The 16,267-nt window shown below is 38.4% G+C and overlaps 1 protein-coding gene across 1 annotated transcript; it reads right to left on the reverse strand.

Moving 5' to 3' along the window:
* Positions 1–12,127: 12,127 nt before the first annotated feature.
* LOC109208454 (putative F-box/LRR-repeat/kelch-repeat protein At1g11620) lies at positions 12,128–13,192 on the reverse strand. Its single transcript, XM_019371568.1, has one exon. It carries the CDS (start codon positions 13,190–13,192, stop codon positions 12,128–12,130), a length of 1,065 nt encoding a protein of 354 aa, XP_019227113.1.
* Between the last annotated feature and the right edge of the window lie 3,075 nt (positions 13,193–16,267).

Raw genomic sequence — 16,267 nt, forward strand, 5'->3', positions numbered from 1 at the left:
TTGAATTGTTACAAGTACTAGAGTGAATTTTTATTGGTTTGCCCGTTATTTGAATAGTTTTGGGGCGTTATGCATCAATTGGAGTCGTTGGAAGGGCTTGAAAGCCGGTTATGGAAATTTCGGAGCGAGGTGAGTCTCCTTTCTAACCTTGTAAGAGGGAATTGTCCCCATAGGTGAAATAATTGGTTATGTGTTCCTATTTGTGGGGGCTACGTACGCACGAGGTGACGAGAGTCCGTGCGTAGTTACTATTATGTTATTGTCCGGGTAGTCTAGGACCCAAAAGTATGCTGTACTTGGAATAATTGTAATGTTGTTTACAGTTGAATTGCCTAAATCCTGTCGAATTGGTAAATGAATTTCTAAAAGGATTAAACTTCATTTTCTTAAATCATTAAAAAGAGAATTGGCTTTTATTTGGATAAATGTTTCCCGATAAATTCTTAATTTGCTGTTGGAGCATGTATTTCTATGTGCACCTGCGTCGCATGTAAGGTTCGCGAGCAGGATGATTGTTTATTTAAATTTGACCGCGTCGCATGCATGGTTCGCGAGCGGGGTAATAGATGCATCTATGGTTCGCGCCGTTCGACCCTCGGCAGTGCACATTTATATTTATGTTGGATCGGGCCGTACGACCCCGGCATGAGTTGCGCATGCTTGTATTGCTTGCCTTGAGATTTATTGATATTGATATCTGCTCCCCCGACTTGAGATTATTATTAATTAATGGATTACGAATCCGTAGATTTTTATAAAGAGGAACTTTTACCTATTTCGTGACTTATCTGAACTTACTATTGCTAATAAATCCGCGATTCATCGCATTAATAATATTATTATTGGACCACTAGTAAGTGTCGAAGTCAACCTCTCGTCTCTACTTCTTCGAGATTAGACGGCATACTCATTGGGTACACGTTGTTTTCGTACTCATACTACACTTCTGTGCATTTTTGTTGCATAGGCACATGCGTCTATAGTGGCCTAATGGGCGTAGCAGCATGGTTGATATGGAGGCTAGGTGAGCTGCATTACTCGAGGCGACCCGCAGCTAGTATAGTCTCTTTCAGTATATTGTATTTATTTTCTGTCCAATTTGTATTCTGGACGGATATCGTATTGTATTGTTTCTTAGAAATTGCTCATGCACTTGTGACACCGGGTTCTGGGGATGTCTATGGGTTTATTCAGAATTTTAAAAGTTGTTAAATGTTTCATTTCTTATTCGGTGAAATTTACTATGTATAGTTTAAAAGTATAAAAGAAGAGATTTCAGAAATATTTAAAACGGGAATTTAATTGAGTAATTCGGTTGGCTTGCCTGACAGTGGTGTCCGGCGCCATCACGACCTTAGTGGATTTTGGGACGTGACACATTGCATCGCCCTTGACCAAGTTGACTCAGAAGGGTGCTCCATTTGTATGGTCGGACGAGTGTGAGGAGAGCTTTCAGAAGCTCAAGACAGCTTTGACCACAGCTCCAGTATTGGTTTAGCCATCAGCTTCAAGTTCATATACCGTATATTATGATGCTTCGAGAGTTGGGATTGGTTGTGTATTGATGCATGAGGGTAGGGTTATTGCTTATGCTTCTCGTCAGTTGAAGCCCCATGAGAGGAACTACCCTGTTCAAGATTTTGGAGTTAGCTGCCATAGTTCATGCATTGAAGAGTTAGAGGCATTACTTGTATGGTGTATCTTGTGAGGTATTCACTAATCATCACAGTCTTCAGCATTTATTCAAGCAAAAGGATCTTAACTTGAGGCAGCGGGGGTGGCTAGAGTTGCTTAAGGATTATGATATCACTATTCTGTACCATTCGGGAAAGGCCAATGTGGTGGTCGATGCTTTGAGCCGAAAGGCAATGAGTATGGGGAGTTGGCGTACATTCCAGTTGGGGAGAGACCTCTTGCAGTTGATTTTCAGGCCTTGGCCAATCGGTTTGTGAAATTAGATATTTCGGAGCCTAGTCGGTTGTTGGCTTGTGTGGTTTCTCGGTCTTCCTTATATGATCGCATCAGAGAGCGCCAGTATGATGATCCGCATTTGCTTGTCCTTAAGGATAGAGTTCAGCATTATGATGCCAGAGATGTGACCATCGCTGATGATGGTGTGTTGAGGATGCAGGGCCGGATCTGTGTGCCTAATATGGATGGGCTTAGAGAATTGATTCTGGAGGAGGCCCACAGCTCGCGGTATTCTATTCATCTGGGTGCCGCGAAGATGTATCAGGACTTGAGGCAGCACTATTGGTGGAGAAGAATGAAGAAAGATATTGTGGGGTTTGTAGCTCAGTGTCTCAATTGTCAGCAGATGAAAATATGAGCATCAGAGACCGGGTGGCTTGCTTCAGCAGATGGTTATTCCCGAGTGGAAGTGGGAGAGGATCACTATGGACTTTGTTGTTGGACTTCCTCAGACATCGATGAAATTTGATGCTATTTGGGTGATTGTGGATCGGCTGACCAAGTCCGCGCACTTCATTCCTGTGTGTACTACCTATTCTTCAGAGCGGTTGGCAGGAATTTATGTCCGGGAGATTGTTCGGTTGCATGGTGTTCCGGTTTCCATCATCTCAGATAGTGGTACTCAGTTTACTTCGCAGTTTTGGAGAGCCGTGCAGAGAGAGTTGGGTACTCAGGTGGAGTTGAGCATAGCGTTTCATCCTGAGATGGACGGACAGTCCGAGCGTACTATTCAGATATTGGAGGACATGTTGCGTGCTTGTGCAATTGATTTTGGAGGTTCATGGGATGAGTTTTTGCCGCTTGCCAAGTTTGCCCACAACAACAGCTACCAATCGAGTATTCAGATGGCTCCATATGAGGCTTTATATGGGAGACGGTGTAGATCTCCAGTTAGTTGGTTCGAGCCCGGCGAGGTTGAGGATGCGTTAGAGAAGGTGAAGGTGATTCAGGAGAGGCTTCGTACAGCATAGACGCGTCAGAAGAGTTATGCGGACCGGAAGGTTCGAGATGTGTCCTACATGGTTGGTGAGAAGGTCTTGCTGAAGGTTTCGCCCATGAAGGGTGTTTTGAGATTTGGAAAGAAAGGGAAGCTGAGTCCGCGATTCATTGGGCCTTTTGAGGTGCTTAGGAGGATTGGGGAGGTGGCTTATATGCTTGCTTTGCCGCCTAGCTTGTCGAGTGTGCACCCGGTATTTCATATTTCTATGCTCCGGAAGTATGTTGGGGACCCGTCTCATGTTTTGGACTTCAGCACGGTTCAGTTGGATGGTGATTTGACCTTTGATGTGGAGCCAATGGCTATTTTAGGTCGTCAGGTTCGAAAGTTGAGGTCGAAGGATATAGCTTCAGTGAAGGTGCAGTGGAGAGGTCGTCCCGTGGAGGAGGCTACCTGGGAGACCGAGCGGGAAATGCGGAGCAGATATCCTCACCTATTTGAGGCTTCAGGTATGTTTCTTGACTCGTTCGAGGACGAACGTTTGTTTAAGTTGGGGTGGATGTGACGACCTGACCAGTCGTCTCATGAGTTACCGCTCCGTTTCCCCCATTTCTACTTGTTTATGCTTCGTTATCCGTGTTTTGTGTGATTCAGTTGTTTAGTTTGCGTTCGGATTGGATTTGGTAAGAAATGAGACACTTAGTCTCTTTTAAGAAGACTTAAGTTGGAAAAGTCAACCGGATGTTGACTTATGAGTTAGAGGGTTCGGAACTGAGTTCCGATGGTTCGGTTAGCTTGGGAGGTGATTTGTGACTTAGGAGTGTGTTCGGAAGTGGTTTTGGAGGTCCGGTGTAGAATTAGACTTGAATTGGCGAAGTTAGTATTTTGGCGAATTCCGGTTGATAGGTGAGATTTTGATTCGAGGGTCGGAATGGGATTCCGAGAGTTGTTGTAGCTTCGTCATGTGGTTTGGCATGTGTGTGTAAAATTTCAGGTCATTCGGACATGGTTTGGTTGGGGCTTTGATCAAAAGCGTGTTTCGGAAGTTTTTAGAAAACTTAGGCTTGAATTCAATGTGAATTGATGGTTTTGGTGTTATTTGAGGTGTTTTGATGATTGGAACAAGTTTGATTGAGGTTTTAGGATGTGTTGGTGTTTTTGGTTGTGGTCCCGGGGCCTCGGGGTGATTTCAGATGGCTAACGGGAAGAGTTTTGGACTTGTGCAATTGCAGATTTTCTGCTGCTTCTGGTGTTTTCGCACCTGCGGTTTGGGGACCGCAGGTGCGGTATCGCAGATGCGTTGATTTGGACCACAGAAGCGGAATGGCTGAGGGAGGCTTGGAACCACAAATGCGGAAGAAGGGCCGCACCTGCGGAGCCGCAGATGCGGCTATTAGACCGCAGATGAGGTTAGGCGGAATTTAAGTGAATTCCACAAATGCGGAGAAATGACCGCAGAAGCGGGTATTTGACCGCAGATGCGGTTATGCCTGGGCAGAAGGTATATATGGTTCTTCTTCGCGATTTTTGAAGGGTTTATTCATTTTAACTTCGGACTTAGAGTTTTTGGGCGATTTTGAAGAGAGATTTCAAGGGAACTTTGATATGGTAAGGACTTTGAACCTACAACACAATTCTATGGTGATATTTCATGAATTAGGACTGAAAATTAAAGAATTTATGGACTAAAAATGGAGGTTTAGGGCTTGAGTTTAAGAGAGTTTAAATTGGGGATTTGAGGGTCAATTGAACTCCGATTCTGGTGTTTTTGATATGTATGAACTCGTGGATGGATAAAGAACCCGTTGATGTAAAAAATTTTGAGTTTCGAGAAGTGGGCCCGGGGCTCGGTTTTGCTAATTTCGGGATTTTTGATATTTTTCGATTGTTTTCGCTTGGGTTTTGTTCCCTTAGCCTATAGTGACGTATTCATTATGGTTTTGGTCAGATTCGATGTGCGAGGAGGCCGATTTGAGAGGCAAGGGCATAGCGAACTAGAGCTTTAGCCGGTTCGAGGTGAGTAATGAATGTAAATGATGTCCTGAGGGTTTAAAACCCCGGATTTGCACATGGTAGTGCTATATTGAGGTAAGACACACGCTTGACGATGAGCGTGGGGTCGTTTACTATTGGGGATTGTGACTTGGTCCGTCCCGAGCAATGCTTTTACCGTGTATTTGATTGGAGTTTAATTGATATCATCATTATTTGGACTGATTGCCATATTTGGGCTTCGTGCCAACTATTTGAACCTTTCGGGGAGTTTTTATCACTATTTCCTCAGTGTTTTGATTTACTACTTGAACTCAGTCATACCGTTTTATACTATTTTACAACTCAGCCACTTTTACTCAGTTTTTGAAACTAAGATGATATGCTAAACGATGTTTTGGGCTGTGAACTACTGTTTTACTAATGCCCGAGGGGCTTATATGATTTCTGGACTGAGTATGGCCAAGGGCCAGATGTGAGGATACTATAGGATCGGGCTGCGCGTCGCAGCAGTGTTATATTGATATTGATATGAGGCCGAGAGCCTAGGTTGGTGCCACAAGATGGCTTGTTATTGCGCTTGGGCCGTAAGGGGCCCCTCCCGGAGTCTGTACACCCCCATCGAGCGCCATCGACGATAAATATATGGATCGGGCTGCATGCTGCAGCGGGTACTATAGGGTACCGTTCTATGAGTTGATTTTTCTTTATGTATCTGTCACTTAACTGCTTATCTGCTCAGACATTTCCATATTTCGATTTTGTTGGTTTATCGCTTTCATATTACTTGTTTAAGCTGCCGCATTATAGATCACTCTGTGTTTCTCCATGATTTCTTATTCTCGGTCATTATTTATGCTTATTACTCATTGGGTCGGAGTACTCACATTACTCCATGCACCTTGCGTGCAGATCCAGGTGCATCTGAGACTGTTAAGGATTTTCAGTTGGGCAGCGCATATCCGGGAGCATCGAGGTAGCTGCACTGCGTCCGCAGCCCTAATCTCTCCCTTCTATCCTTTTGTTTTATCCGCATTTCCTAGACTGATTATGTAATAGGCTGTTAAACTTGTATTAGAGGCTCGAGACTTGTGACACCGGATCTGTATGGGCTATGTAGTAGTGTTATCACTGAATTTCCGCATATTTAACTCTTATTCCATGCTTTCATTAAGGTAATTTGGCATTTTAACTATGTTAGCTAATAATGAACTTTGTAAGAAAAATGGGTTAAGGTTGTCAGTTGGTCAGGCTTGCCTAGCAGTATGTTGGGCGCCATCATGACCGGGGTTGGGGTCGTGACGCTCTCTCTATTCTATCTTGTAGTGATAGCCCTTCTATCTTTACTATTGATGTAGACATTCCGGAGTTAGAGCATTTTACTTTATTTCGTAGCTTGTGATTCATGGGTTTCCGGGTTTTGGGAGTATGTATTGGTTTTGAGAAGTTAAATATTGTGTATGCCGAGTTGCACCCTTTTAAATACAATTTTATTTCTCTAATTCTATCTTAAATAGTTTTATTTTCCGCAATTTGGTTTATCTTCCGCAAGTTAAGCTTACCTAGTCGTAGAGACTAGGTGCTGTCACGATGGTTCACGGAGGGCAAACCGGGGTCGTGACACTTGGAGTTCCCTTTTTTTTTTGGGTAATTACTTGAGATAGTTTCTAAAGTAAAAAAAGGATTTATTCAAGATAATAGCTTAAATAACTTGTGCATGTCGAACAGATATTGTTTATACTTTATATATGAATATTATTACACATCATAATACACAAAAATTATTGAAAAAAGGCCATATAAGTGCCTGAGGGGTTTCAATGAACAATTAAAGCTAAATCCTGAATAAGAATAAACTTTCAAGACTATATTACAAATAATCGATTGTTCATAGAACGAGGTTGTTTTTTGTAGATGGCTCTGGAGGAACTGAAAAGATATTCCTATATCGTGCATTATTTATAAATATTAGATCAAGAGGCATGATAATATTAGCAACATCGATAACATGGTGTAGAGGGTTGTACGACTCACTTTAGATTCGACATACCTCTTCAAACAATTGAAACAACCATAAAAATATGTCAAAGCATAGTGGTGGTTCTAAATTGATAAGAAATAATAGTTAATAATATGGGATGAAGCGCAAATGGCGTGGTGTTAGACGGTCAGAATAATTTACAAGAGCATTAGAGATATAATGGATGTTGATAAATTGTTTGGTGAAAAAGCAATAGTTTTTGGAGGTGATTTTCGTCAAGTACTACCAATGGTTTAAAATTCCACATGAGCGTAGACTATTAGTGCTGGCTTGGTTAAATCTTAATTATGACCTCAAGTGATAAAGATTTGGCTAATAAGAAATATGAGAGTAAATCTAAATCAAGTATTCTATGATTTCTTCATTTATGTCGGAAGCGGTAAAAAGCATATATATATATATATATATCCAATCATGTTAGGAAGTTTTGTTATTTTTCTAATTATTTAAATACTACCTCACGTCTAGCAAAAAAAAAAAAAAAAAAAAAAAAAAAGCTACTCCATATTTAAAATCCTATAACTATAGTTCTTTGAAACACTGTAGCTAGATTTGAATAAAATAAAATTCTTTTAAAATAAATGTAATATATAGGGTACACGTCTATATTTATCTAAATAATAAAAAAGAGTTTACAAAACCAAATAAAAGTTTACTTACATATATAACAAAGTAAACATACATGCTGGAGAAAGAAACATCGCAAAATTCGTCAATATTAAAAAATTGTTTCTTTTTTTTCTTCTTGAAGAATATTTGTTTGAAGAGTCAATTTGCATAAATGGACATCAAACAAATAACAAAACATTGGCGATACAATTGCTATCATTAATTTCAATTTAGCTCATTCGAGGAATTGAAGGATAGAAGCTGAAAGTTGAAACCCCTTCATTCAGCTATAGTCAAGCCAATATTGCAAGGGTATAATAAACTTAAAGTGGAGTCATACTAAAATAAATTCGGCCGAAGAATCATTTAAACTTTTAGATAGCCGCTTAAAGTTAATTTTAAATTAAGAATAATATCTTCACTTGCATCATTATAAAGATAATTGTTATTATAATATATATAAAGTTTTAGAAATTGAAATTTCAAAATAGAAATATTTTTTGAAAGATAAAATCATACCAAATAAGGGCTCAAGGCGTAGTATAAGAGTCACGCCTTAATCAAAGAATCGTTTATATCGTGTCAACCTTTGTGCTTTGCCATAAATATGAGTTATTATTTCACTTTGTGGTTATTTTTAGGTTCTCTTGACACCTATGAGAATAGTGCAAAAATAAAATTATCACTACGAGAATTAAAGAAATATAAGTCTTTTTTCATGTAGTGTTTCTTAATTAATATCTGACGATTATCTATAATTATTTAGAAGGTTTAAATGTTAAGGTTATTTACATATAATTCAAATAACTCGGATATTTAACGTGGTTATTGTCATCAAAATGGAGTAAAAAAATTCACTAGCTAAAGAATTTTTTATATTTTTAGATAGCCAACTAAAATGAGTTTTGAATTAAGAATAATATTTTCAATTACATTATTACAAAAATAATTATTATTGAAAAATAATATTTTAGAAACTGAAATTTTAAGAAAGAAATATTTTTTAAGAGATATCAACACACCAAATAAGAGTACAAGTAATAGTAAAGGAGTTAAGTCTTATCTAAGAGTCATTCATTGTCTCAACATTTGATCGTTTTGCCATAAATATGAGTTATTATTTTACTTCCTGGCTATTTTTAAGATCCAATGACACCGGCAAGAATGGTATCAAAAAAGAAAAATAGAAGAAATGGCTAATTTTTTTCATGTAGTTAATATCTAATGATTATCTATATTTACTGAGAAAGTGTAAATTTTAAAATTATTTACATACAATCCAAATAACTTAAATATTTGACATGATTAGTGTCCGCGCATCCGCACGGGTACTAATACTAATATATTATAAAAGATGATTTGATCCTTCCTCAAGAATACTTTGTCGTCAAGCCCAATGGCTATAGTACTAGTGAAGATTCCTTAATAAGGAAAATATTTTCATTGCTATATAAAATAGAATGTTATGCAAAGTACATTAAGGAAAGAGCCATTTAAACTAGTAGAAATAAATATGTTGATCGACTAAATGAGATGTTGATTACCAAATCCCCTGATAAAAGCCAAAATGTTCTCAGTTTCGACTCGACGGAAGATAATACTAACAATTACTACCAAGAAGAATACAATACCAAATGATCTGTCAGCAGAGATATTCGTTGTGAAATTTATTATTTTATATATTAAAGGAGATCAATAAGATAAAATGAGCAAAAAAATTATATATGTTAGTGTCATGTATGCATAGAACAAACAATGTCATATTTGATCTTCCGTTGCATACATGCTGGTTTTGAAGAAAAATACACCTAACATACTACTGAGAAACTTAAATGCATCAAGTGTCTTATGTAATCGTATAATGATGGTTTATAGAGGTTTTGATAATAATATCATACATGAAAAATCATGATGGGTTGATGTGCTTCCAAGCATGTGTTCATCCCCACAATTCAACTTTCGCCTGTCTTCTTAAAATTTATCTAGAAATAATTTTCAGTAGGCTTGTGTTTTGCAATATTAATACACAAGGTCAAACAATTTCAAATGTTGGACTGTATTTGCTGCAACATGCTTTCTCGCACAATCTAGAGAAAAGGATACGGGTGCACGTGAACTCAGTAACTTTTGCATAGAGCCTGTATTTGTTAAAATTTTATTAAAAGTATAAGAATTTTTAGTTTGGAACCCAGTTCGTTGGTCCAGTTACCATGTAGATTAATTTGAGATTGTTGTAGGAACTCATAAGCTTAAAATTCTGGATTCGCCTCTGCCCCAACATATTAAGTGGACTTTTGGTATGTTATGTAAATTTAGTCAAAAGTATTATTTTCTTCAAAGTTATAACACCAATAATAACCTATTATAATCTCACAAATAGGATATGGAGATGATAATGTGTACGCAAAACGTACCCTACCTTAAAACTCTTTCTATTTAAAAACTCCATTCAAGTCGCATCAGAGTCCACATATGCAAAGAATTATAAACCAAAAGGAACATTCAAGTCCCACCACAGTCTACATATGCGAAGAACTATGAAACCAATCAAAAGAACATTCAAGTCGCACCACGGTCCACATTTGGAAAGAATTATGAACCGAAAAGAAAATTACTTATGGGAAGGAACAAAAATTGAGTGAAGACACTCACATGGAACACACTGAAAGACCTAATGAAGCAAAAAATATAAACTTGAGCATATTAGACGCAAACATAAACCCACCATTGCTTACTGAAGCACAGGTTGATCAGTGTAAAATAGTTGACAATCTGATACGAAGTATAGCTGAGACGAATTATACGCTGTAATATGAACATCATTGCTAGTATTTCCTAACTAAAAGTATGTCAAAAAGTTTCTCATGCCATCTCCGATGTTAGCAAAAAGGGGCAGCCATTATGTCTTTTACGCAATCCTATATAGCCAAGTCAAGCTTCTGAGGGTCAAGTGGTAGTGAACTTTATATTCACGCCAGCCCTACATTATCAAGAAAAATATTGTCAGTAAGTTTCTTCGAATATCTAATCTATCAAGTCAAAATTATATTGATTTGAGAGGGAATCCCGCACACTGGTCCAATATCAAAAATTCTCCAAAGATATACACAGACAAAAATATAATGTTTAGAATATTATGTCTAGAATAAGATCCCAAAGTAACTACAAGTCAATTCATTTATTATTAAAGACTGCAAGACACAAGTGAACCAAGGAGGAAATGACACAAGTAGCCAAGCCATTAAGAGACAAGTAGCCAAGCCATTAAGAGAGTGCACATTCGTCCAATATGGTTAGCAATGACACAAGTAGCCAAGCCTTCCATTGATAATAAGCTTTAGTTCACCAAAAACAAGAAAAAGAGCACCAGAAACAGAAAGCGCAAAACCTCTGGCTCGATTGAGTAGATAGGTAACAAAACTGTTGCAATCACCAATAGGACATGGTTTTATTAGTTTTTACTTTTCTTTTGAAGACTTGGTTCTGTTAGTTAGAGCAATCCAGCAATCCAAATGCAATATTTCAGTTAAACTATGTTTTTGTGCTCTTTCTTACAAGTAATGTTATAGTAATGCTTATGGAACAAACTACCTTAGAGTTTTACAGTGTCAACAAATAAAAATTTATATATCTGCAGATAGATATATAACTTCAAGGATCTAGCAATCATATTACTATGTCTATTGACCTAGTTGTCTCTTCATAATGAAGTAATTGGATATCGACCTCAACACAACTGATGCTCCAACAAGCAAACTCTACGAAAGCTGAAAAGTTTCTCTAATCATTTAAATGTTTCTGTTGACAAAAAGGAATATCTTGTATTGCCAGAAAATAAATAGGGTGAACAGGAAGTTGAGATCTTCTGGAAACACTCTCGACACGCACGATGCACCTTTGAAGCCAAGCCTACATCTTTTCAAACAATTCTCACTATGAAAGACATGAATATACTTTCTTGTTAGTTGCAATACCATGTGGCATCTCTATTTATTCCTCTTATTTCCGCCAATTTCAACTAGTAATCCAAGACGTTGTTTGGCTGACTACCATAAAATTGGACTGGGAAAATAAGAGAATTGCATACAGTGAGATACATTTATATTGTGGCTGATTCCACACCACAAAAATATACTTTCTTGTTAGTTGACCATATTTGCTTTCCAGAAACAACAGCAACTGACAAGCATCTCCAATAATTGTGTAGAGTTAAGTAAAAACGATCACAGAGTTAGTTCACGTAGTAAATTAATGCATCACAGATTCACAGTCAATTTGCTTTGTTTCACCAAGTGCGATAACAAACACATAAGCACACAAGGATAAGAACAAAGCAAAAGTGCAACATCTCAAAGTGGGATCAGACGTGACAATCAACACAAAGCAAGCACATAGTAACTAATTAAGATATAATTGAAAAGACAAAAGTTGATCACCGTGCTAATTTATCTCTAGCAGCTTGCTTCTTAACTGGTCGCATCCCTTCAATCAGAACTAAGCTCTCTGAATAATTGGAAATCATGAACGAACGGCTATTAGCTATTTATTGATGCACAATTTTGCCTTAACAGAACTAGTCACCAGATCAAAGAGGAACAGCACGCATTCTCATCCTCAGCAACAATGTTACCATTCCTCACACAGCCAATAATTCTGTCGAACCCGAATAACATTTCAACATTGCATTTCTTGCTCCAACCATCTTCATCATCCATTACCCAAATATCAACATTACATTTGTCTGTTTTATCCCACATTAATATACCAAGAGAATCCTCCAAATTCACAAGATACCCCTGAATCCCCAGTCTCGCTCCAGGTATAGGTAACCTGTCAAATACTTTCTTACTCACATCAAAACGCACCAATATCTCACGTGACCCATGCGCATCCGCAAGCAGAGCAGTCCAATAAGGCACCCCTTTAATAACCAGATTGCAAGAAAGCCCAAGAGTTCGAAACCCCATCTCATTTGGCACCCTCTTCCAGCTGAAACTCTTGGTTGAAAACATTTCCACTTCATCCGCAATCATAGTTTCTGGTCCGAAACTCTGAATACTCAAGACCAAGAAGTCATTCTTTTGTGAATCGTACGCCAATCCGATGGAAACACAAGAGTGCGTTCCGATAATGGGTTTGCTTTTCGAAAGCGGCACATTCCTAGACTGCCTCATAGCTGGGTTCCAAAGAATAATGACATCACCCAAAGGTGTCTGACAAAGGCACACAATGCCATTGCAAGAACCCACAACCACCATATTTTGCAAGAAGAAAGGGAAAGGGTTATCAAGTTCTTCCACAACTGATGATGACTCGTGGGACAGGTTGACTAGTGAGAGTAGATGATCAGAGGACTCGGGATGGCGAGTGTGTAAAAGAATGGGTGAAGAACCGGTACTGGGCTGCAAAGAAGAGGAATGGAGGAAATGGGTGTCAATGAAGTTGGGTTTGGAAATGAGTTTTCGCCATGGCTTGCAAACGCACCTGAATTGTAAAAGGGTCTTCACTGGGAGACGAGAAAGGATATCAATGATGATTTCTCTTAGTAAAATGCAGTTGCATGTTGCGTCTGGAGCTCTGTTTTTTGTTTTCTTGGATTTACCTTTCTTTTTCCCCTTCCCTTTGCCTTTAGACGGCGGCATTTTAGCTGGGAATTAAGTGGCCGGAGGTTGAAGATGAAGAAAGGCGTTTGTGATCGACAGAGAGAACGGGATTTGGACAGAGAAGAGAGGAAAACGGTTTTAGAGGGTTTTGGATATAAGGTGAAAACCGAAAAGCAATTGTGTATATATAGTTGCACGTTCAGATTAATGATTGTTTAACAATGGAATAGTCCTCTTTTCCTACTTATTTGGCACCATCTCGTCTTAAATAATTTTAGTAATAACGACTATATCGTCTTAATTAGAGTACTTGCATTTTACTTTTAAATGATTTAATTTAGTAGAAATTTATATTTAAAATAAATGGATATAATTTTTTGTTTAAATAAACTTAAGATAGGACTATTTAAAATATGAAGAATATTTATTAACGTACTAATTTTATTCTAAATAATCTATTCTCTAGAATCCATGAATCACAAATTTATAAAAACTCAAGCTGATCAATTTTCCAAAACAAATAATAAGATATCGCTCTATAATCCCATGAGGATTAAATTATTTCTATAAAAGTACGTTGTAATATTTGAATTTTTCCTTTATCTGAGAAATTAATTTCAGCTAAAAGTTTGCTACTTTGAATATTAATAAATCAGCTGGGTGAAAGCAAAATGAAAGGAACAAAGATTTTCCTTAGCCCCTTAATCAGTCAAGTTAAGTCCACAAGGATTCAAATTTAATCGTAAAAGTTTAAAATTATTGGTCTAGCTTTAATGCATATTTTTTGGTGGACCAAAATAGCCTTTTTAGCGTTAGAATTCACAAGAAAAGAATATAACAGGAAATAATACACATATGGATGAAGACTTGTATAAATAAACTAACTCACGCTAATATGAATGTATGAAGGAAGTCCCTTTCATTTTTTTTTTTCAATTTAAGTTCATTGTTTTCTTTAGAAGACTCCCTGCCATATTATTAGCTAAGTTAACTTTGCTTTAACTTATCGATTTTGATATAAATTACATGTGTCATACTTTGTTGGCTTTTGATCGATTCAGATTTATTCTACTTTTAAATATAATATTCTGTATATTTGAGATAGTTTCTAAATTAAAAAAGAATTTATTCAAGATAATACTGAAATAACTTCTGCATGTCGAATAGTTATTGTCACGACCCGGAATTCCCACCCTCGGGAGTCGTGATGGCGCCTACTAGTGGGAGCTAGACAAGCCAAACCTTGATTACCCTTTTTAACAAATATCAGCAATCGCATGCAAACGATAGAATTTAATAATCAAGCGGAAGTCTTAAATTAAAGAAACTGAATAAAAATGCAGAAGTACAACATAAGCCTCTACCCAAGAACTGGTGTCACAGTGTCACAGACTATCTAAGATCTACTACATACAAGGTCTGAAGGAAAATACAATAAACTGTCTCTGAACAAAAGATAATGAAACAGTGAATGAAGATAGAGGGAGACGCTAGGGCCCGCGAACGCCTGCAGGTCTACCTTGGGTCTCCGGGTGGACTGAAGGAAGCCCTCCAACTACTGATGCTGTCCAATACCTGGATCTGTGCAAAAGAGCACAGAGTGTAGTATCAGCACAACCGACCCCATGTGCTGGTAAGTGCCTAGCCTAACCTCGGTGATGTAGTGACGAGGCTAGGACCAGACTACCAGATAAACCTGTGCAGTTTAACTATATATATATACAACGGAAAGAAATACAGGAAATAAACAGTCAATAAGGAAGGGAGGGACATGCTGTGGGGAGGCAACAGTTACAAATAGGAAACCTCAATATAAAGATAAAAGCAGCCCAAGAATTTACAGCGAACCAAGAAACGAATATCCAAAATAAACACACTTGAATCAACAACTGTTGCGGCGTGCAACCCGATCCTAATATATAACAACACTGTTGCGGCGTGCAACCCGACCCACGTATATCATTGTTGCGGCGTGCAACCCGATCCATAAATATCATTGTTGCAGCGTGCAACCCGATCCTCAAATATCATTGTTGCGGCGTGCAACCCGATACTCAAATATCATTGTTGCGGCGTGCAACCCGATACTCAAATATCATTGTTGCGGCGTGCAACCCGATCCTCAGATATCATTGTTGCGGCGTGCAACCCGACCCATAGATATCATTGTTGCGGCGTGCAACGAAGGGAGGGACATGTTGTGGGGAGGCAACAGTTACAAATAGGAAACCTCAATATAAAGATAAAAGCAGCCCAAGAATTTACAGCGAACCAAGAAACGAATATCCAAAATAAACACACTTGAATCAACAACTGTTGCGGCGCGCAACCCGATCCTAATATATAACAACACTGTTGCGGCGTGCAACCCGATCCATAAATATCATTGTTGCGGCGTGCAACTCGATCCTCAAATATCATTGTTGCGGCGTGCAACCCGATCCTCAAATATCATTGTTGCGGCGTGCAACCCGAGGCGTGCAACCCGACCCATAGATATCATTGTTGCGGCGTGCAACACGATCCTCAAATATCATTGTTGCGCGTGCAACCCGATCCTCAAATATCACGGGTAGGCGTACCACACTATCCCATTTCATAATACTACGTGGTAGGCGTACCACACGCTCCCATTTCATCAATCACAATATAACAAAATAATCCCGGCTGGGGGACGACAATGTATAACTTCCCGGCAAGGGAACAACAACATAATGACTTCCCAGCAAGGAACAAATGTCAAATCAAATGTCCTGGCAAGGGAGAACATCTATAACCGCACTGGTCCCAACATCTAACTACCGCAGCTACAATCGATCCCGTTGTAACATCTAACTGCCACAACTATAATCATTCCAGTTACGACACCTATCTACCACAACTATGATCAATCCTAGTATCTAACTACCACAACTATAATCAAACTTGGTGCTACACCTAACTACCTCAGCTATAACCAACCTATTACTACGCTTAACTACCTCAGCTGTAACCAACCTATGACAACACTTAACTATCTCAGCTATAACTATAGTCATCACTCAACACAATGAAGCATTAACCTAAGCGTCCGTAATATCAATTAAGAACACAGTACAAAGGAACCACAATTTG

Source organism: Nicotiana attenuata, unplaced genomic scaffold (genome assembly GCF_001879085.1).
Source record: "Nicotiana attenuata strain UT unplaced genomic scaffold, NIATTr2, whole genome shotgun sequence".
Lineage (NCBI taxonomy): Eukaryota > Viridiplantae > Streptophyta > Magnoliopsida > Solanales > Solanaceae > Nicotiana > Nicotiana attenuata.

Bases quoted from the DNA above. Each gene is read 5' to 3' on its own strand.
- LOC109208454 (XM_019371568.1), bottom strand. From the start codon at position 13,192: ATGCCGCCGTCTAAAGGCAAAGGGAAGGGGAAAAAGAAAGGTAAATCC.